A 23,222-nucleotide genomic window follows, 5' to 3' on the forward strand; every position below is an offset into this window, starting at 1 on the left:
TTAGTTTATGTTAGTTATATGCATAGTACAAATATTAAGCATACTACATGAACATAATTTTCAGAATTTTAAGAGATTTTGTTTGGCTTTTTGTGTGGCAGATACTTCAAAAAATTTGTGAAACATGGAACTAAAAGGCTGGTTTACTTTGGTACAAAAGTTTTTTAAATAAAGTGTATGAGAGCTCTTCAAAAATCCAAGGAAAATGGTATATTATGAAAAAGTTATGCATGAATACCAAAACTATTTGCACCAAAATAAACTCATATTCTATTTTTCTACACACTTTTTGGGGGCACCCTCATAGGTTCTCTAGACTCAAAGAATGGGCTGCAGTGTTAAAGGCGACATAATCATTTATGTCCCTCCCCTAACTACGACTGTTCTATTCTGTCGGGTCTAATCTCAATGCCATGATTTTCACCAGCTCAGCGGCACCACTCTGCTTGCACCTTAATCGCATGAACTCTGGTCTAGCAGTGGATGTCTTACTGTTTAAGTAAGTTTGTTGAGAACCTTCTAGCATTACCTTAAACATGCTGTCACTCCAGGTTTCTGTCTTGGCATCTTAGTTTCTCCTCCTTTAGGTGAGCATTCTTATTCCCATGACTACAGATGGAGAACTGCTGAATCTCTGAGTTCTACTTCATAGTCCTCTGTGAACTTTCAGCTGCCTGCAGGGCGTTGAATAGGACTCTTTTACCGAATACTCCAAACTGAGCCTGTCACTTCCAGAATCCCTGTGTTGTGACCCCTCTGTTGTTAACAGTGTTACTGTCTTTCTAGTCGTTGCCACACATAATTCTTAGCTTGCATGTCTAACCAGTTGCCAATATTTATCTACTGTATATCCATAAAATCTCTACTTTGACTTATTCACTTAATCAACAAATATTTGGAACGTTTTTCTACTTTTCAACCACTTCAAGAAGCTCACACCTACTAGAGGGAAAGAAGTGAATAGAGCATCCCTACACAATATGATAATTATTTATGAGTCCTCAGCGGTTGGTGAAACCTTGACTGGGGCATGGAGGCCTTCTAGGAGAAAGAGGCATTTAAACTACACCTGGAAAGATAAGGGGGTTACACCAGAAAGTGCGGAGGGAAGCGTTCTGGGAGACAGAAGAGGTAGGATGTGAAAATGTACAGAGGTCTGAGAGAGCAAGACCTTTTCCGGGAGGTGTGAGTGATTTGGTACCAGTTGAGAAATTCTGAAAAATGAAGAAGAGACACAATTATGAAGGGCCATATATTTCTTGCTAGGAACTTCAAGAGTTCATTGTCAAAATAGTCTTATTTTCCTTGTCTCATCTGCACATTCACCTCTTGTCAACACCATTGCAAAATCGTACTGACTTGTTGCTCATCACTCTCTTGCCTTTGCATTTGTCCTTTTTCTTGGATTGCAGTCAGCTTAGAACCTGTCCCCCATCCTGATCCTCACCCGAGGCCTCTAATTTCCTGCAATCCCCCTTCTCCAGTTCTCCTGAACACATCCTGTGGGTCATGCTTATGACAACTGTCTCCCCCTTAAGTCAATCTGTCTCTTATATCTCCATAGCTTTAGAACACCTTGATCCACGCTTTGCACAGTTAACCTTTGCATGTCTGTTGTGTTGAGGAAAAGAAGTGCACTTTAGAATCTTTATTTTCCAGGGTCATTTGTGCACAGTGACATAACCATGCTGCTGCAGTAAGCTCTGGCTTTCCTGTCACTGCCAGCAAGTGTTCCTTACAGCCCAGTGGCTTGTAACTTGCTTTGCTGCTTGCAAATCAGCAAGAGTGGCATGGCTGTGTACAAACCTTAATGTACAATGTTGCTGTTTTTTTTTTTTTTATTCTGTAGAAAATGAAAGGCCTCACTTTTCCCCAGGGTGAAAGCAGACTTAAAAAGCATCAATGCAGGGTCCCTTGCCAAACATTATAATTTCCAAGGCTCTCCACCCCATTTTGCCGACTCATAGAGTGAAAAGGGCTTTGAACCACGAGCCGATACTTGAGTCTGAGTCCCTGCTCTGACTATCTGGATAACCGAGGGTAGGGTTTCTGAACCTTGGTTTTCTCACTTGTGGAACTGCAATTCATTTTCTGATCTCCTTAGAAACACTGTCTTTCACCAGCCTTTTCACAGCAGCATACCTGTCAGGTATGTTGGTTTCAAACAACACAGACCCATTCTGATATTCTTTGTCCTCCTCACTAATTTAAGTGAAAAGGTGTCATTGGAAAGATCCTGGATGTCTTACAGAATGGATGGCCCAGAAGCCAGGCTGGGGAATATGACACTGAACACTGCAGGACACCCCGTGCCAGGCCACAGCTGCAGGGTGGTAAGGATCCCAAGTGCTGTCCCTCATGCCTCGGCCAGTACATCTCTGTTTCTGTGTCTTCTTCACATCGCGGTCATGGTCTGACATGGGGACTTCTGATTCACTGAGCCTGCTCCTGGGGGCGGACAGAAGGAACATGTAGAGCATTCAGCTTGAGAGTAGGCAGAAGAAGAAGGAGTTGAGTCTCACAAACACCTGCACAGAAATGCACATACCATGAAGACTGGTAGAGCCACATGTGCCTCACCCACACCTGTAATGATTTTTAACGAACTGCGTCCTGCTTCCACAGGTGCACCTTTAAAACTTAAAGCACCTGGAATATCAGTTTCTTCCAGAGAAGCCAGTTTTTCTGAGGGTTGGACTACTCTTTCAATTATGTTTTGTTATCACTAATTTTTTTCTTAAACAACACAATTCTCTGATATTGATAAGCTGCAGGTGGGAGTTAAGAACTACAGTTATGGCTCTGACTCCTTGAGGTGTTATTTCAGGGTGAGGAGAAAGGCAGAGTGAGTCACTGATTCTGACCTATCATTCACTTGAGTCCTGTAGCAATGGTTTTGCAGCAGGAATTCCTTCCAGCCACAGACAAGGTGAAACAGATCTACTATATCGTAAATATAGCCAAGAGAATGATATTTAGAGAAATTAATTTAAAGGGCATCTTATCTATCGAAACCTCCGGGTAATCTAAGTTCTTATCATTGGGATAAGTTAGAGCTGTTGAATATTAGATATCAAACTGGTTTACCTTAGTCTCACAGAACAATGTTCACTGAGTTGCCAGCAACTTGAATTGTGCTTCTGCCTTAGTGGGGGAAACCTGCTGTGGATGCTGTCCCTGGTAATACATAAAGTTTCCCATGCTAGACTTCATGTCAGAAATATCTTGATGAGATTTAATTAAAGTAAACAGCTTCCTTTTAGGAATGACAGGTTTCTTCTTTCACAAGGGAGCTGTGTATGTCAGCATGTTCTCCTCTTGGGTCTCAGAGAGCTAAGTGCTGTCTATGGTGCTGCTCATAGCAACTGTCTGGGGCTTCGTCATTATCATTTTTACTCATCTCCTCTTGTTTCCAGTAACTGACTCTGTGAGCCTCTTCACTTTCATTTTGAAATCAGGTATATAAGGGAGGGGAAGAGCAGCAGGTCCTGTTGTGAATGTCAGATGCCTGGTCATCTGGCAGCCCCTCCTACCAGTGGCTCTGGGTCTCTGTGGCCACCTGCCCGGTAGCCTAAACATAGTTTAAAGCAATGTCAACAACAATAAAGATTTTCACACCTTTCCACTCATGTATCTATATGAAGTGTTTTATCTCCTATATAAATGTAGCATGTGGGGCATCAACTACTAGAGTGAACACAAGTAAACAATGAGACATCAGTCTGTAATGTCACCCATGTACTGTGGATTCTTGTGAATACTGTGAGTTGCTAACTATCCAAATTACATTCAAGTGTTTCATCACCTGCTTAATCAAGCTGCAAAATAAGGAGTTAGGCCACTTCAATGCCAGTGATTTGATTATGTGGTAAAGAGACTAGTGCATAAACATTAATCCTGGGAAATTAATTCATGAAAATTAGCTGAAGATACCCCTAGAGGCCTGTTTTGTATCTATTTTTTGCATAAAATGTTGAACTAACTACTTACCAGGGGTATCTTAGGGGGAAGAGAATGATTATGCATGATTCCGTCGTTACCCAGAGAGAATCATGAAGAGGCCATGAAGTGACCTGAAAATGCGTTTTGATTAAAGCTAAGTCTTGAACGGGAAAATTACTTTGAAATGATTAAAGGTAAAATTGTTGGTAATGAAGGAAAACACTTGTCCTAGAATGGGTCCTTTGAAAGGGAGAGCCTCATTTCGAATCTTCTGTGCAGCATTAAGGCTTTCCCTCTCATCCAAAAATAGTGTTAACCCAGTGCAATACCTCAATTTTGAGATTCAGTGGAGGATGGAGAGAAAGTTCCAGATACAAATCTGGGGGGACATGCTGGGCAGAGATGTGCCCTTTGGGGAAGGTGCTTTAGAGCTCTTTGAGAGGATCTGCCCAGTAGAGCCTCCCCAGTGTTTGGCCAGGGCACTCAGATCCTTGGTATGTGCAGCGTGTCGGGTGTGGTTGACGCTTTGTCTAAACATCTGTCTCTCCCATCAGATCTCGTAGTCTGAGAGGACAGGAGTCACGTCTGTCACCTTCCATAGATACCCAGCATCTGGCAGGGTTGGATGCCTGCTCCACCCAGGGCTGACTCCGTAACTGATTATTCTTTGTTAGACACTCTGTTAGACACTCACCTTTCTATATATTTATAGATATTAGGACTGCATCTAAAGCCTGGGGGGTGGAGGGCAGTGGCATGCCAAACTTCAGACCTTTCAGCAGTGGGAAATGTAATAGCAGTGTCTGTAAACAGCGTCTACAAACATTCTCTATTCTACTGTAATACCATAGTCCTCACGGTCTATGGCAACTCCTGTTACCAAGCACATTAATATTTCTGCAGCTGAAATTGTGACTTTGCACACTGTTTCAGATAAATAAAGATGGTAATCTCGCAACAGCTCAGGCCAGGTTATGTTACCTGCTGGTTACAAAAACTGCTTGTGGGGAGTGCTCTGGATTTTGGAGTTGCTGATAAGGTGCCCTGGGCCTCTGATATATCTTCAAATAGGAAGGAGTTCCCATCAAAGGGAAATCTTCCTAAGTCAAGGACCCCTTACTCTTGTCAGTTCATGGAGGAGTTCATGGTGACACATGGATGGAGACATCAGTGCTGCTTGGGTTCTGCAGGGGCACAATGAAGCCACGGAGGGCAACGCAGGCACTGCATCCCCACAGAGAGAGTGCTCTCCTGGTGCCGGCGCTGCCTTGGTGCCAGTTCCCTCATCTGGTGCTCCTTCCTCTTGATCCTCTCCCATTTCTCTGTTTTTCCAAAGCCTAGTACTCCTCTATTCATATCTATCTGTATCTGTCTAATTTGTTCTTGCTTTCCAAAGCGTGAATCTTAGGAGTCTGGATGCTTGCCTTTATGGCCTTCTGCACCACTGACTGATTCACCCAAAGAATAAAGTGCTGCCCTTCCCAGGCTGTCTTTGAGGAGATGCCAGTCATGGCTCACTTGGAAAGGCAGGCTTCTCTGCATTTGTTCTTGTTGTTGTTCCTCAGGACGTGTCTTTATCTGAGGCATCCTGGGAATGCGTGTGAGGATGATAGGCTAATAACAGTTTCTTTATGAACCTTATCTATCATATCAATAGACGTTGATGAAAAATTCAAAGCTGGCTATGTTAATCCATGTTTAAACATAAAGTAGGTAGTATAATTTCTACTTGCATTCCTTTCAGAAACTATCAGTAACTTTTTCAACAGAGCTATTGCTCAATTTTTTTTATATGACATTGGTTTTATCTACCTTTACTTTTCTGTTTGATTTACTTAGACAATGTGACTCTTTTTGCCAGTATCTAAGAAAGCTAATTTTTATCTATGATGGGAATTCTTTTGCTCTTCTCTTTCTTAGTCTCTTCAGTTGAGTGTAAAGATGTGCCTTTAACATCAGTACTGGTCATATGCAATGATAAATGAGCAAATGAGTGTTGGATCAGGCAGGCAGTATCTCTGCAGTGTCAGGACAGCCCTCTGTACATTCTGTGTCATGCTGAATGCATGGCATCAAAACAGAGGCTGTAACAAAATGGTTCTCCTCCATGGCCTCATACTCTGTGGACCACTCCCAGCCCTGGTGTACATCCTGGTTACAAGGACAGTATCCCACGTGGAGGTACCACAACCTGGAAAAGAGAAAGAGCACTTATGTCAATGCAGCACCAGAGTGTTCCCTGGTTACCACTGAGAGCAAATTGATGTTGCTGACATATTCTGGAAAATTCTAGTGTGGGAAGAGGACAGAGCAATGATAAATTGCCCAGATAACTGCCTGGGACCCATCCCAGTAGACTCGGCATACGATGTGATAAGCTGCTGTCCTCCTGATTACAGTCGATTTGACCTGGAGGTAAATGAGGATCACCAGAGGCAATCCAGAGCCATTTGCTTTGCCTTAGTAAAGCATGAAAGTGAATTTTTAAGAAAATGAAGTAGCTATAAAGATTTCAGAAATGTGTATGACATATGCTGTAAAATCCATACTGCACCTCTTAAAGACCTCTTAAAGATGTAGGAGTTTGCTGTCAAATCACTGTGACACATCACCAGTGATTACAGAAGCCCTCATGGCACTTAATACTGTTTTCTAAACAATTAACAACTGTCTCTCTTAAAGTATGCTGAAATTTCCTTGATGCCTAGAGCATAAAATACAGCATTTTCCAGACTTAAGCTTTCCCCCTTAATCAGTTCACCCATTCAGTACAGGGTGTTGATTGCTGGCAGTAGCTCCTAGCCTTTAAAACACTGCTGATTTCTAACATAGAAAAGGTAAGACCCAGACTCTGCCCTCGGGTGTTAAAAGTCTAAAGGATAGACCTAGGTAGGTGACAATGGCCTGCAGAACATTGTTGGCTTCTGTACATAATGTTTTATTGGGTCAGATCTTTTATTTCTTGGCTGTTTACTGCTGCAAGGACAGAGCTGAGTCATTGTGACAGAGACAGTATAGCCTGCAATCCTAAACTGTTTCCTTTCTACTCCTTTACAGAAGCTCCCTGATCATTGCTCTAAGTATGGAAGCATAAATTATATAAATAATATGATAGAAACGCAATGCATTCTAGTGGGAAGCAGCATAGATTTTGAACCATGCCTGTTTTAAGTACTGCTTTCCGCCCCTGCCAGCCTTCTGACCTTCAGCATGTTGCTATTTCTGAGCCTCATTTCCTTTTCTGTTAACTGAGATGCAGTTTAAGTTCAGGAACAGGAGAGATCATGTTAGTGTAAAGCATTCAGAAGATAATAATAAATGTTCACTGTGTCGAAAGGGGATGCACATTGGCAGGATGGCCTTCTGTCATCCTGCAACCACCTTAGATTGCACCTGTAATAATGTCTTGGATAATCCATTGCACGATGGCACTATGCAACGGGTATTTCTTAAGGCCTCATTGGTGGTTATATCATTTTAAAAGTTGAGGTATTGAGGTGAGCATATGGCTTAGCAGTTAAGACAAGACATCAAGTTGGGATGCTTGCAACTCATATCACAGAGAGTGAGTTTGAAGCCCAGTTCCACTCACAATTCGAGTTTCCTGATAATGCAGACCCTGGGAGGCAGTAGGCAATGGGTCAAGTACTTCTGCCCATATGGAAGACCTGGATTGAGTTCCCAGCACCCAGGTTTTGCCCTCGTCATTGCAAACGTTTCAGGAATAAACTAGCATTTGGAAGTTCTCTGTGTCTTACTGTCTCTGATTCTCAAATAAATAAATATATCTATATAAATATATATATACAAATGTATACATACATATAATAAAAGATGAGGTGTCTATTTAAAAACCATAAGTTATCTGTAAGCTGTAAGTACTATAAGAATGTAAATTAGTTTGTACTGGTCATTGCTGACCTAACCTCACAAATGTTATGCTGCCATACTATTAAAGTTTGTCTATTATTAAAGCTTCCATATTAATAAGTTTATTAATCTAATGATAATGTTCCCCAGTTCTCCTGGGGGACTCTGAGAAATAAATAAACCAGTGAGAAGGAAGTTGGCTTTTTCATGTGACAGCTTTGTAGTAGGTAGCCCAGTGAGCAGTATGTCCTGCCTTTGATGAAATAGGCATGTACCTAGGGATAGGGAAGCTTTCAGAACTGAGCCTGGTGAAGGATGTAACAACCACTGTGCATGTTTTCTTCATTTCAATTAGGTATTGAGGCTGAACCATTGGTTTCCCTTCTGCCCCTGTTACACGGGTACCTAGAAGGATCATAGGCAAGCATGTTCAAGGAGATCCTTGACCAGCATTCATCACTACCCTTACGTATTCTAACAGAAAACACTGGGGTATATCTGTATCATCCCCTAGGCTTAAAGGTGGGAGTTTAAAGGTTATGCTACACTTGCATTTTCTATATTTAACACAAAATTATTGGTACTCTTAACCTTTTTTTAAAACCCGATATTGGAGAGTGTCAATAGCAGGCCTGATTCCTTAGACAGGAACAAATGGTTATGAACTGGAGTGTCTGGGAAGGCCTCCATGGGAGTTGGGGCTGAGTTGGGTCTTACCTGAGAGTCCCAGGGGTTTGAGGAGCATCATTACAAACTCAAGGACAGCAGCAATCAGTAGAGTGTAGGTGGAAATACCATGCCATTCTATGGAGATGCCTTAAAGTATTGAGAAATGACGAAGACATGGCAGTGAGGCACTTTGGATGTCAGGTCGAAAAGTTAGCATTTCTATAAGCCTTTAGAATCAGGACTTAATTTAAAACAATGTTCTTCAAAGTTTGGATTTGATTCAGTTTGATTACACTTTCAAACATAATTCTAAGTAACTTAATATTGTAGGATAAATATCTGATGACTACCTTGCTTATATGAAAATTTTTCTTCTGCTGCTTAGTAAACTCATCAAAGAGATTTATTTGCCAATAGTGCAGATAAAATGTATTTGTTTTTCCTCTTTAGAAAACATTTTAATCAATGAACGCATACTTTTTGTGCCTCATGTCACTTCTCACATTGATACTCTTCTGACCCTAGCTCAGCTCTGCTCATCTTTTTTTAAAAGGTTGTTGGGGAAAATGATTCTGATGTAGTAGTTAAGATGCCACTTGGTGTGTCTGTATCCCATATTGTGCCTGGGTTTGAGTCCCAGCTCCACTGATGCTTCCAGCTTCCTGCTGATGTGTACCTGGGGAGGAAGTGAGTGATGGCTCAATTAACTGAGTCCTTGCTAACCACATGGGAGACTCAGAATACACAGCTTCCCACATTGCTGCACCCAGACCCAGCTCTTGCTGGCATTTGGGGAGTGAACCAATGTATGGAAGACCAATATATTGGTCTCTTTATTATGATTATTATTTACTTATTTATTTTAAAGGCAGAGTTACAGAGAGAGGGAGAGACAGAGGAGAGGTCTTTCATCCACTGGCTCACTCCCTAAATGGCCACAACGGCCAGAGCTGGGCTGATCTGAAACTAGAAGCTTCCTCTGGATCTTCCACATGTGTTCAGGGGTCCAAGCACTTAGACCATCATCCACTGCTTTCCCAGGCCATCAGCAGGGAGCTGGATCAGAAGTGGAGCACCTTTCTCTCTGTCTCTCTCTCTCACTGTCCACTCTGCCTGTCAAAAAAAAAAAAAAAAAAAAAGGCCGGCGCCGCGGCTCACTAGGCTAATCCTCCGCCTAGCGGCGCCGGCACACCAGGTTCTAGTCCCGGTCGGGGCGCTGGATTCTGTCCCGGTTGCCCCTCTTCCAGGCCAGCCCTCTGCTGTGGCCAGGGAGTGCAGTGGAGGATGGCCCAGGTGCTTGGGCCCTGCACCCCATGGGAGACCAGGAAAAGCACCTGGCTCCTGGCTCCTGCCATCGGATCAGCGCGGTGCGCCGGCCGCAGCGCGCCGGCCGCGGCGGCCATTGGAGGGTGAACCAACGGCAAAGGAAGACCTTTCTCTCTGTCTCTCTCTCTCACTGTCCACTCTGCCTGTCAAAAAAAAAAAAAAAAAAAAAAAAAAAAAGAAGTGGAGCAGCTGGGATGTGAACTGGCTCCCATATAGGATGCTGGCACCGCAGGTGGAGGTTTAGCCTATTATGCCACAGAACCAGCCCTCTGTCTTCCAAATAAAATTTATTCAATTAATTTTAAAAGTACTTTGCTTCCACTCATGGTACTTATCATCTTCTCTCCTGTGTTTTTGCCTCTGTCTCGCCTCAAAATGCTTTGTACTTTTGCTTGTCCTTGAAAGTCCTTCACATAAGATAGGTTGTTCTGAAGCCAAGAAATGGAGGGGTGTTCTGTAGACTGTGGGCCTGTGGAAAGACCAGAGAAACACACACCTGTGGCCCTGGCACCTGAAGGGAAGGCTGGGCGTGTGAGGGCTGTGTCTTCCAGATGCCAAAATAACTTGTCAGTGGAGCCAATTCAATCAAAGTCAGGCAATTCAGTAAATTTAGTCCATGTGGTTCCTTGGCATTGTGTGGACAAAACAAACTGCTAAACTGATAGCACTGATCACTCTGAAGTCAGTAATTTTGGTGTTTGTGGAGATCTCTAAAATCGAGAACAGAAATAGGTGATGTGTACAACGATCCATTGGACACAAGAATATCAGAACCTCTAATTGTGTCTAAACAATAAGAATTTGAGCTTTACCAATGTTTAACTCAAAGAATTATTAATGATATATACTAACATGAAATACATAATGGGGTGAATTCTCAAGTTTCTTTTCTTTCTTTCTTTCTTTTTTTTTTTTTTTTCTGATGGGATACACATCAAAATAGTTTGGTGCACACTATTCTAGTTCATCAATTCCCAATCTGTGAGCTCAGTGTACCTATACATTTTGCTAGGGGCAACAGAATTATTGTAAAAGCTCCATTTATAAATGTGGATGGACCTAGACTTTTATTCAGCAGATACTGCAAATACAATGATCTTCTAAGCATTTGCAATGGTTCATTTAATGTGTTTCTGTTATTATGTTGTAAAACTAACTGTAAAAATATCTCCTTCTACCTAAAAAACACCATGAATCCAGTGAAGACTGTTGTACATGAGAAAAAATGAGTAGGGAGACTCATATTCCAATAAAATGTTAGCTCCGTTGGTCAAAGGATTTAACCTGTTGTAAAAGTTTTGTACAATTAAGTGTGTGTGCCTGCTCCTTCCCAATCCCCACGTTAGTACATTTTGCATTATTAATGAGATTCCTGAGGTGGGGTATCTTTATGTTTTAAAAAAGAGGTTTAATTAGCTCAGTCTAGGGGTTCAAGGGCATGCATTTGGTTCTTCTTGCTGGCAGAGTCCTGAGGCAGTGCCAGGCATCAAATAGCAAAAAAATATATATGTTCTTTGTTTTTTTTTCTCTCTCTCCCTAAAGCCACAAGTATATAAGGGGGTTCCACCCTAATGATTCATCTAATCCTAATTACTTCCCAAAGGCCTCTCCTTTAAACACCTTTGTCATATTAAGTCCCTCTCACCCTGGGGATTAGATTCCACATGGACCTTTAGGGAACACTCAAGCTAGCATATATGAGGGCTCTTTCTGTCAACAAAAATATTTAGCTTGTTTTCTTCAACATGTTCCTCTGTTCTTCTAGTTTGAGTATTCAGACATCTCACAGATCTGACCTCCAGCACAGTGTTCCTTTTAACTTACATACATATTCATTTACCAGGGCTGCCATAACAGAATAACACAAGACTGTGTGGCTTGAGCACAGAAATGTGTTTTTCCACAGTCTTGGAGGTGTTAAGTCCAAGATGACTCCTAAGTCCTCCTAGATTGGCTTGCAGATGGTCACCTTCATGCAATGTTCTCACAATGTGTCCTCTGTGTGCATGCACCTCCAGTATCTCTCTGAATATCCTAATCCTTTTTTTCTTATAAGGACACCAGTTACGTTGGATTAGGGCCCATCCTACTGGCCTCATTTTGAATTAATCACCTACTGAAGGCTGTGTCTCCAAATATGGTACTAGAATTTAAGTATTCAGCATAAAAATTTGGAGGGAAACCCTGTGCATTTCCTTCTGATGATGAATCTAGTTGTTTAAGGAAAGGCTTTTAAGCCTGAATAATGGAGAAGTGTGATTAGGGTATTCCTGACTTGTCCAAGACAGTCTTAATCTAATCTTAAAATCCTGACTTAATCAAAAATTGTGCCCCTTTACTGCTAGAAGTATCTCACTTGGATAATTATGAATGTACAGGTTCAAGAAGCAGAGCTCATGTATTTGAATCTCAGCATAGTCTCACCTATACCTAGGTTTAGGGGAAACAAAACCCTCCACTAAGAGATTATTGGAATTCAGAGTTTGGCCAAGTTACTGGATGTAAAACCAGCCTCAAAAATCAATAGCCTTTGTATACCCAGACAATGTCACAGCCAAGAAAGAACTTGTAAGATCAGTCCCATTCACAATAGCTACAAAAAATTTAAACCTAGGGATAAATTTAACCAGGAATGTGAAAGATCTTTATGATGAAAATTACAAATCACAAAGAAATAGAAGACACATGCAAAAAAAGGAAAAACCTTCCATATTAATGTATCGGAAGAACTAATATCATCAAATTGTCTATACTACCCAAATCAATTTACAGATCAATGTGAAACCAGTCAGAATACCAAATATGTTTTTCTCAGATGTGTTTAAAAGAAGATTCTAAAATTCATATGGAAACACAGGAGACCCCTAAATAGCTAAAGCAATGTTAGACAACAAAAACAAAGCCAGAGGTATCATGATACAAGATTCCAAGACATACCAAAGAGCAGTTAAAATCAAAGCAGCCTGATACTAGCACAAAAATAGATATGCAGACCGATGGAACAGAATAGAAACCCCAGAAATTAATCTACCCAGCTACAACCAAGCTTTGGCAAACAAGCTAAGATCATTCACTCCCTGAAGAAGGGACAGTCTCTTCAACAAGTGGTGTGGAGCACATTGAATCTCTGCACACCTTATACAAAAATCAACTCACAATGGATCGGGGATCTAAACCTAAGATCTAAAACCATCCAATTACTAGAGTAAACCATAGGAGAAACACTGCAAGATATTGCCATAGGCAAAGACTCTTGGGTTAAGATTCCATAAGCATAGGCAGTAAGGGCAAAAATAGACAAATGGGATTACATCAAGCTAAGAAACTTCAGCACAGCAAAGGAAACACTCAACAAAGAGGCAACCAACAAATGGGAGAAACTATTTGCAAATTATGCATCTGATAAAGGATTACTATCCAGGATATATAAGGACCTCAAGAAACTCAGCAACAACAAAAGAAGCAATCCAGGTAAGACACAGGCTGAGGACATATGTTGAGTTTCAAAATGCTAAGATGGGACATGGGAAGCTCTATCAAAAGAGCCACTGGATAGCTCTCGGCCAGCACTTTTTATTAGAGAATACAAGCAATTCTATAAGCTAGTAAGCACGTAAGCACATCAACTTTATGGTGGGAAAGGAATCCAGTCGGTGGTCCAGAGAACAGAATGGTGATGTGTATCTTCACAGAAAGGTCCATTCAGATGCTACTGCAAGTTCCCAAAAACACTAGATATCAATTAAAGCCTATTAGCCTCCCTGCTGCTTCTGCCACCACATTCTGTTGGGAGGGTGTGCCCTCACCCAGCCTGCACAGGCAGAGACGGAACTGCAGCCATGTCCTATTCCGGGGGGTATGCTCCTGAGAATAATTTAGGCAGTATCCTCTACAAACATAAACTTGCATTTTTCAAAGGAAGAAATACAAATGGCCAACAGACAGATGGAAAAATGCTCAGGGTCACTAGCCCTCAATGAAATGCAAATAAAAACCAAGATGAGAGGGGCTGGCATGGTGGCATAACAGGTAAAGCCACTGCCTGCAGTGCTAGCATCCTTTATGGGCGCCAGTTCAAGTCCCGGCTGCTCCACTTCCAATCCAGATCTCTACTATAGCCTGGGAAAGCAGTAGAAGATGGCCCAAGTCCTTGGACCCCTGCACCTGCATGGGAGACCCGGAAAGAAGCTTCTGGCTCCTGGCTTCACATTGGCACAGCTCCGGCCATTGTGGCCAACTGGGGAGTGAACCAGCAGATGGAAGACTTCTCTCTCTCTCTCTCTCTGCCTCTCCTTCTCTCTATGTATAACTCTGACTTTCTTTTTTTTTAATTCTTTTATATATTTATTTATTTATTTATTTTTGACAGGCAGAGTGGACAGTGAGAGAGAGAGACAGAGAGAAAGGTCTTCCTTTGCCGTTGGTTCACCCTCCAATGGCCGCCACGGCCGGCGCGCTGCGGCCGGCGCCCCGCACTGATCTGACGGCAGGTGCCAGGTACTTATCCTGGTCTCCCATAGGGTGCAGGGCCCAAGGACTTGGGCCATCCTCCACTGCACTCCCAGGCCACAGCAGAGAGCTGGCCTGGAAGAGGGGAAACCGGTACAGAATCTGGCGCCCTGACCGGGACTAGAACCTGGTGTGCCAACGCTGCAAGGTGGAGAATTTTTTTTTAACTTTTATTTAATGAATATAAATTTCCAAAGTACAGAATATGGATTACAATGGCTTCCCCCCCCCATAACGTCCCTCCAACCCGCAACCCTCCCCTTTCCCACTCCCTCTATCCCTTCCATTCACATCAAGATTCATTTTCGATTCTCTTTATATACAGAAGATCAGTTTAGCATACATTAAGTAAAGATTTCAACAGTTTGCACCCACACAGAAACATAAAGTGAAAAATACTGTTTGAGTACTAGTTATAGCATTAAATCTCAATGTACAGCACACTAAGGACAAAGATCCTACATGAGGAGTAAGTGCACAGTGACTCCTGTTGTTGACTTAACAAATTGACACTCTTGTTTATGGCATCAGTAATCACCCTAGGCTCTTGTCATGAGCTGCCAAGGCTATGGAAGCCCCCTGAGTTCACTGACTCTGATCATATTTAGACAAGGCCATGGTCAAAGTGGAAGTTCTCTCCTCCCTTCAGAGAAAGGTACCTCCTTCTTTGATGACCCATTCTTTCCACTGGGATCTCACTCGCAGAGATCTTTCATTTAGGTTTTTTTTTTTCCCCCCCAGAGTGTCTTGGCTTTCCATGCCTGAAATACTCTCATGGGCATTTCAGCCGGATCCGCATGCCTTAAGGGCTGATTATGAGGCCAGAGTGCTGTTAGGACATTTGCCATTCTATGGGTCTGCTGTGTATCTCACTTCCCATGTTGGACCATTCTCTCCCTTTTTGATTCTATCAGCTAGTATTTGCAGACACTATTCTTGTTTCTGTGATCCCTTTGGTTCTTAGTCCTATCATTACGATCAATTGTGAACAGAAATTGATCACTGGGACTAGTGAGATGGCATTGGTACATGCCACCTCAATGGGATTGAATTGGAATCCCCTGGTATGTTTCTAACTCCACCATTTGAGGCAAGTCAGCTTGAGCATGTCCCGCGGTGCCGGTCATAACTCTGACTTTCAAGTAAATAAATAAATCTTAAAAAAAAAACAACAACAACAAGATGAGGCTTTATCTCAACTGGTGTAGAATGGCTATCATCCAAAAACCAAAAACCAAAAAAAAAAAAAAAAAAAAAAAAAGATTGAAAGAAAGAAAGAAAAAAACCGAAACCAAAAAACCGCAAATGTTGGTGAAGATGTGGGGGAAAATGTACCCTAATCCCCTGTTAGTTGCAATGTAAATTGGTACAGCTGCTGTGGAAGACAGAATAGAGATAGTACAGAAATCTGAATATAGACCTACCATATGGCCCAGCCATATCACTCCTGGGAATTTACCTAAATGAAAAGAAGTCAGCACATGAAAGAGCGAGCTCCATGTTTAATTGCAGCTCTATTCACAATAGCTAAGATATGGAATCAACCCAGCTGTCCATCAACTGAAGAGTGGATAGATAAATTATGGTAGAGGAGATTTCAGGATGTCAGAATAAGGATGGAGCTTACTGCTGTAGGCTAGGGTAGATAGTTTTTTTTAAAAAAGAGTAAAAGATAAAGAAACCATGATATATATACATGAGGGAATACTACTCAGCCATACAAAACAACAAAATCCTATCTTTTGCAACAAAATGGATGGAACTGGTGACCATTATGCTTAGTGACAAAAGCTAGCCCCCAAAAGACAAACATATTTTCCTGACATGTGACAACTAATAAAAAGAACAAATGTATATGAACAAAATTGACATTTTGAGTTATTATTTTGACAACCCTAGTTTACGGTCTTAAAACTTGAGGAACAGTGGTTTTTCTACTTATTATTTGTTGAATCCTTTGTTTGGTGGAGGTCAAGCTTGTGACTGTAAGGAAAATGAAAGTATATCATTGAAATTAAAAGAAAAATAAGAAAGGTGGGAGTGAGGGAAGGTGAGAAGTAACATTACGGTCTTAAAACTGTGTATGAGCTACATGAAATCTGTTCCCTTTATATAAATTTTTTAAATGTTAAAAGCAGCAGTCCATGCTTCATGAGCTGCTGTGGGAGTTAAGTGATTCAGTGTGTGTTAGGCACTCGGTACACTGCCCTGCATGTGGTGAGCTCTGAGTTGACTATGGAGGAAGGAGGTGATTTCCTATTTGTCAGGTGTGCTGACGAATTTTATGTGTCAATTTGGCTGGACCAAAGTGCTGAGATATTTGGTCAGACATATTCTGGATGTCACTGTGACGAGATTTTCACTGAAATGGGTGGACTGGGAAAACTTGGTTAAACAGATTGGATGAGGCCTACCACGTCAGAGGGCAGTCAGTTGAAAACCTGAATATGCTGATGGGCTGACTTCTCCTAAGCAGGGGGGAGTGTGCCAGCAATCAGCCTGGACTTCAACCTGCCACATCAACTCCTGTTGGTTCATAAACAGACTGCCTTTAGACTTGAACTACAGCTCTTTCCTGAGTATCCAGATTTTGAAGATTTTTGCAGCCACATTTGCTAATTCCTTAAAAGAAGGTGTGTCTATTTGTACACATCCTATTAGTTCCATTTCTCTAGAGAACCAAATGATATAGCAAGTGTGAAAGCCAATGGTATATCTTGAGCATATCTTTTAATTCTGAAGAAGTTCATATATTCTTTGATTTGTATGTCCTACATTCAGTATGCTCTTTGCTTGCCTGTAGATATGTTAATAAAAAAAATCCACAGCAAAACAATCTTGAGTGAATCAACACTCTGTCAATCTTAATACACAAATAAAAAAGCTGTTGAATTATCATATCATGCTTTTTAAATAATATTATGTAACTGAATAAATTTTCACAATTATTCATAATTATGAAGATGAACTTTTTGGGAGGGAGTAAGAGTAGTATCCTTAATTAGTGTTTGAAATAAAAGAATGGTAAGATTAGTTTTGGTAAAATGAGTGTTGATTAAAAACACACAACTGATGTCACTGTTCTCTATACCCTATTTCTAAAACTAAACAAGAAAGTAGCTATGCTTACGAGAGTTCAGGCAAGGTAAGATTGGCTAATCACTCTCATGAAAAGTTTAAACCACTTGGGGAAGCAAATAAGGATTTGAGGAACAACCAGGAGTGGCTAAAAAGTGTTCTCACGGAGGGCATGGCTAAGGGCTGTTCATTAACTCAGTTGAGGCCAGACAAGAACAAAAGCAGTTACAAACTACTGTGCTACAGGGTCATGGAAGTCTCTGGAAGTATTTCCAGGCAGTTAACATGGTTGAAGTGGTTACTTACTGTGTTCTAGACGAGGAGTTATTTCAATTTGTGGCTTCACCTTTCCTGGCTATGAAGCTAAAGAGGAAGCACAGGCCTGCATTCTCCAACTGGGCTAAGTCAGCAGAATCACACTGGGAGTGGGGCTTCAAACAAGCCACTCGGGCAACATTTCCACACAATGGTAGGGGTTTGTCGTTGAGAATAAAAACAAGGTGCAAAAGAAAACATATAGCATGCTACGTTTGGTATAAGAAAAAAGTAGGAAACAGGAGTGTGTGTGCTCTTCCATGTGTGTTTGTGGGTTTTTTTATTCCTTCATAAAATAAACACATGAAGAATAATCAAACTGATGAAGTCAGTTACCTGTTGGAGGTAGTGAGGGAGATGGGAGTGGAACTCCTGTGTACACTTTGTATGTGAGTCTCCTGTTGTTCTGTGGTAGATTACCACAAACTCAGTGCCTTCAAACAATGGAAATCTGGTATTTTACAGTTCTGCGCACTCATTCCTTCTAATGCTTTGGGGAAGAATCTGTCTCCTCACCTTTGCCAGGTTTTTGAGGCCACCTGCCTTCCTCGACAGGGACCCTTTTCTCCACATGCAAAGCCAGCAGTGTAACATGCTCAGATCTCTCTGATTCTAGCTGTTGTGCTGCCTACTTCCTCATGTCAGGACTTGGGTCTCAAGTTGTCTGGGGGGTCAACCATGTAGCGTCCTTAATTCCTGTCTGTCATGTAATGTAACGCTGTCGCAGCTTTTGGCATTAGCGTGTGGACATCTTGCAGTGGGGGGAAGACATTTTAAAAAAGTTGCATCAGGAATAATGAAATCAAACTGTAAAACTGAAGATAAATAGAAACAAGCTTGTATGTCAAATAATGTAACTACACTGAGGAGGGAAAAATGTATTGATTCAAATAAACTTTCAACACAGAACTCTGCCAATTTATTAGAAGAGCTATCATAAAGTCCAAAATAATTACGAAGAAATCATGATATTTTACCCAGTAAATATGTTGCTGCTAGTGGCCACAGTATAGTCATCTTGAAACTTTTTGGTGTGCATTTTGGGAAAGTGCAAATGACTAAATATGTTGACATTGTGGATAGCCAGGGTGCTTTCTATGGAAGAAGAGAGATATAATATGAATGGGGGATGGTAAGAGAGAACCTTGTGATGCTGGATTTTTTTTCATGTCTTTTCCCTAAAATGGCATAGAATACTGACACTCAGGAGCACTGGGCACACCTTGTACTAAATCTCAGTCTCTGTATAGCATTCCTTGCTAAATAAAACAGCTTTTAAGGAAATGTCTAGGGGCCAAAGCTGTGGAGTAGTGGTCTAAGCCTCCGCCTGCAGTACCAGCATCCTGTATGAGCACTGGTTGGTGCCCTGGCTGATCTTCTGATCCAGATCTCTGCTTATGGCCTGGGGAAGCAGTGGAAGTTGGCTCAGGTGCTTGGGTCCCTCACTCATGTGGTGGACTCAGAAGAAACTCCTGGCTCTGGCTTCAGGCTTCAGAATGGCCCAACTCTGGCCATTGCTGCCATCTGGGGAGTGAACCAATGGATGGAAGATCTCTCTCTTTCTCTCTCTCTCTCTCTCTCTCTCTCTCTCTCTGTGTGTGTGTGTGTGTGTAACTCTATCTTTCAAATTAATCTATCAATTTTTTTAAAAGAGTTATCTCCAAAAGTAAGTAGAACATTAAGTTGAAAAAATATTTTTTGAAAAAGGTCTAACTTCAGGTGAAACAGGTATAAGGTACTATAACTAATGGTGCCAAAGACTGATGGTAACATGTGCAAAGGACACATGGATTTTTTGCTGGGCAAATTTCAGACATTAGCCCATCCATTTTGACCCAGATTTTGACCCAGAAAAGGAATTCTTTGTATTAAAATAGAAACAGTGTAATACTTGATTCAGGCCAGATCACTTATAGATGTTACTATCATTACGTGAAATGTTGGCATAAATAGTCATTTAAAAATTGCACACGGGTTAGTTACCAATTACAAAAGAAAAATATTTGTTTATGATGGCAAAATATGGTAAAATGTCGTATCTGAAAGGCAGATCTGCTAGTTCTCTGCCCCAGTAGCTGGGCCACACTGAATACAGGAGCCACAAACTCCATCCAGGTCTCCCACATTGGCAGGAGATGAACAGGGAACTGGAACAGGGAACAGGAAGAGGCACATGAACAGGGAACCGGAACTGGAACTGGATCAGAAACCAAATAGCCAGCTCCGACCTCACTGTTTAAAGTGATCAAACTCAACATCACAACAATGGGACAAACTGACAGCTTGTGCTTCCTAATGTGAGACAGTGCAAAGAATAAAATTGCATTCTTGCCAAAAACGTTTACCTTGAATCTGTTCAGAGGGAAACGATCAGAAAGTTCCAGGTGTAGGGTATTTTACAAGGGAACTGGTCTGGACTGCAGGTTAAAATAAACTAAATATAAACTGAACAAACTAATGACTACCAAATGCAATTTGTGATCCTAGATAAATGGCTATGAAGGACATTACTGGGAAATGCTAAGCAGGGACTCTGTATTAATGCAGTATTGATGTGCATATTTTATATATATATATATAACAATGGTAATGTGTTCATGTAGACAAGGTCTCAGTTCCTAGGAGACACATATTGAAGGATTTAGGGCATGATGTCAATAGCTTTCAAGCATTTCAGAAAAAAATGGTGTCTCTACACATGTGAGAAAGGAGTGATAGCACAAAAATATAAATTACTGAGGACTTTTGTGGTAGAATGGATTTTGCACTAAACTACCAAATTTTCTGCTGGTTTGATTTGCAAAATAACAAACTGAAGAAAAAAATGTTCATTGTGCTCCTGGGATTCTTGCTACCCTTTGGGCACATTTTGTTTGTTTTTTTTCAAGTTGTATGGTTTCTTTTCTTCTTTTTGAACAATGTTTTTTTCTGATTATCTTTTTAGAAGTCTCTTCCTGACCTCCAGCTACTGCTTTCAGTCTCTGGGCAATGTGATTATAGATGGACGAATTTCGCTGAAAGCAATGTTTATCAATCTCCGGGAAGGTCTAATGTGCAGGGAAAGTATTTGGAAATACAATGGACATGTAGTATCTGGGTTACAGCCAGCACTCAGAAAATATGTGCTAAGCATGAATCTGTTGTATGAGCTTCTCAATACCATGAAAATAATACCTGACCTTACCAAAACACCAACAAGAGAAGCAGGTCTCCAGGTCATTCTTCAGACCAGTTGGAGGGACCTGATGGTGCTTTAAACAAGTTTGTCACAGTCTGCCATTCTACTGAGGTTGCCAACCTGAGCGCTCATGGGGCCTTACGTCCTCTGGGACACATTCCCTCACCCTGGCCTCTTCCTCCTTGGCCAGCTCTGCTCATCTGCCTTGATCTCACCTTATCTTTCTTCAAGTCAGTCCCACCTTGTTTGCCTGCTTTGTAACTCTCTGCATGAGCGCTAGTAACAGGCTTCTCAGGGTACTCTCCAGGAAATCAGCCCATCCAGGAGTCGGAACAATATTTTCCACAATGTATGTGTTTTTTTTTTCAGGTTTCTTGGCTATCAGGTCATCTATAGGATATTCTGAGAATATTAACCTAGTTCTATGCTAATAGGTGATTGAGGATAGTGGGAAGGTACACAGATACTGGAATCCAACTGAGTGGGAAGGTACACAGATACTGGAATCCAACTGTTAAGAACCCAACTCTTGGCAAATTCCTTTAACCTCTCTGGATGTGACTTTACTCATCTGTAAAACCACTTAGGAAAATTCTATGTAAATGTTTAATATTGTTAATCATTACTACTTTTTCTGCAACGTCACACCCAGGTCAAATTCTGTTTTCAAGACACTAATGGTTTATTTGTCGCTTTGTATTTCCTCGTGGCTTCAGGTTTCCCTGGGACTTCTGCATGCCCATGCTACACATATCCTGTGGCCTCCAGAGCGCTGGCAGAAATTGGAATCTGTTCTTCCTCCAGAGCGCTTGCCAGTTCAGAGTGAGGATGAGTCACCACCTGGATCTGCTTGAGCTGGTGTTGGGGGGCCGAGAGAGAAAAGGAAGCTCCTGGGAAAAGCCTCCACCGCTAGCATGCTGCATGGCGAACATTTGTCTCACATCACAGTGATCTGTGTGATTATCGTTTTAAATATTAAATGGTTCCTGGTGTTCTGTTAAACTTTAACACTTCTTTAATGCCAAAAAAATTCAGACCTTTGGGAATCAGAAACTGTTGTACCATGTCCTACAGGGGATAAACGCGTTAGTTCTTATACATACAGATTCCATTGATTGTTGGGTTTTGGTGCTTGCTGCTGGCAGAATTTGAAAATTCATATTCAATAAAAATAATTTGCGACTGTTAAATACAACTTAGATAAATGCATATTATACGGAAGATGTAATCGACAGCAGCGACAATGCAGTACTGTAGGTACAGAGTACAGTGATGTTATAATAAAACAATGGCTTGTTCAGGTCCTGTTTTGAATGTTTGTCATTTAACCTCTACATAAATTAATGGGGAACAGATCCTCTTCTGGAAGTAAGGAATAAAGAATATGCAATGCTAATACTTACATGCTATCAAACCTATTTTACTTGCCCTTCTTAATCCATAACTTCAGAGTGATCTCATGCCTGTTCAAAATGACAAGCAAAGCCCTTCATCTGCATTCAGTCATTGTTTGGTAACCGGCTCTGAGTGAAATAGAAAAAGAAATCATTCCAGAGGAACCATCTTTGTTTCTTCTCATGCCTGCTTAGTATTCATAATTGTAGTTCTGAAAGCAGCTATTGCAAAGGGGGTTACAGTAGAATAACAGACCTTGTGCTTTGTACAGAGGATGTGGTAAATTGCCTGCCTGCAAGTCTGTAGTTATTTTTTCTTCCCATGGGTTAGAAACTTGTGCTAATGGAGACAAATCTGTGGTTGTATTCCTTCCACTCACCTGGTCTCTTTTCTTTCTGTTTCATTGACAGACAATATTCCAAATTAGGAAGAGCCATCTTGTAAATCTGGATGCTAACTCACTCTTAGCTAGTAGGAACAGAAAGAGCAAAAGCAAAATCCCTATGCATGCTGGGAGCATAGATAACAACAATTTATTAGCATCATGGTAGATCATACAATGAACACCAATGAGAACTTTCATACAAAGTTGGTCAGAATTTTTTTCAATAGATCCTATTTGTTTATTTGAGAGGCAGATTTACAGAGAGAGGGAGAAACAGAGACAGAGGTCTTCTATCTGCTGGTTCACTCCCCAAATGGCCACAGTGGTTGGAGCTGAGCCCATATAAATCCAGCAGCCAGGAGCTTCTTTCCAGTCTCCCACATGGGTGCAGAGGCCCAAGCACTTGGGCTGTCTTCCACTACTTTCCCAGGCCATAGCAGAGAGCTGGATTGGAAGAGGAGCAGCTGGGATATGAACTAGCACTCACATGGGATGCTGGTGCCGCAGGCAGAGACTTAGCCTACTATGCCACAGCACTAGCACCAGAATTATTGT

General features: G+C 41.4%; 1 protein-coding gene across 6 annotated transcripts in view; it reads left to right on the plus strand.

Moving 5' to 3' along the window:
• IMMP2L (inner mitochondrial membrane peptidase subunit 2) overlaps positions 1-22,187 on the plus strand; it is a 1,052,378-nt gene extending 1,030,191 nt beyond the window's left edge. For all 6 annotated transcript variants that reach the window (XM_089329399.1, XM_008258379.4, XM_008258376.4 and 3 more), the window contains one exon: positions 21,604-22,187. In XM_089329399.1, coding sequence (XP_089185525.1) covers positions 21,604-21,741 — 138 coding nt within the window. In that variant the 3' untranslated portion in view covers positions 21,742-22,187. The remainder of the gene's footprint in view (positions 1-21,603) is intronic.
• Positions 22,188-23,222: the final 1,035 nt, after the last annotated feature.

This window comes from Oryctolagus cuniculus, chromosome 3 (assembly GCF_051225735.1).
Source record: "Oryctolagus cuniculus isolate XC-2025 breed Fujian yellow rabbit chromosome 3, ASM5122573v1, whole genome shotgun sequence".
Lineage (NCBI taxonomy): Eukaryota > Metazoa > Chordata > Mammalia > Lagomorpha > Leporidae > Oryctolagus > Oryctolagus cuniculus.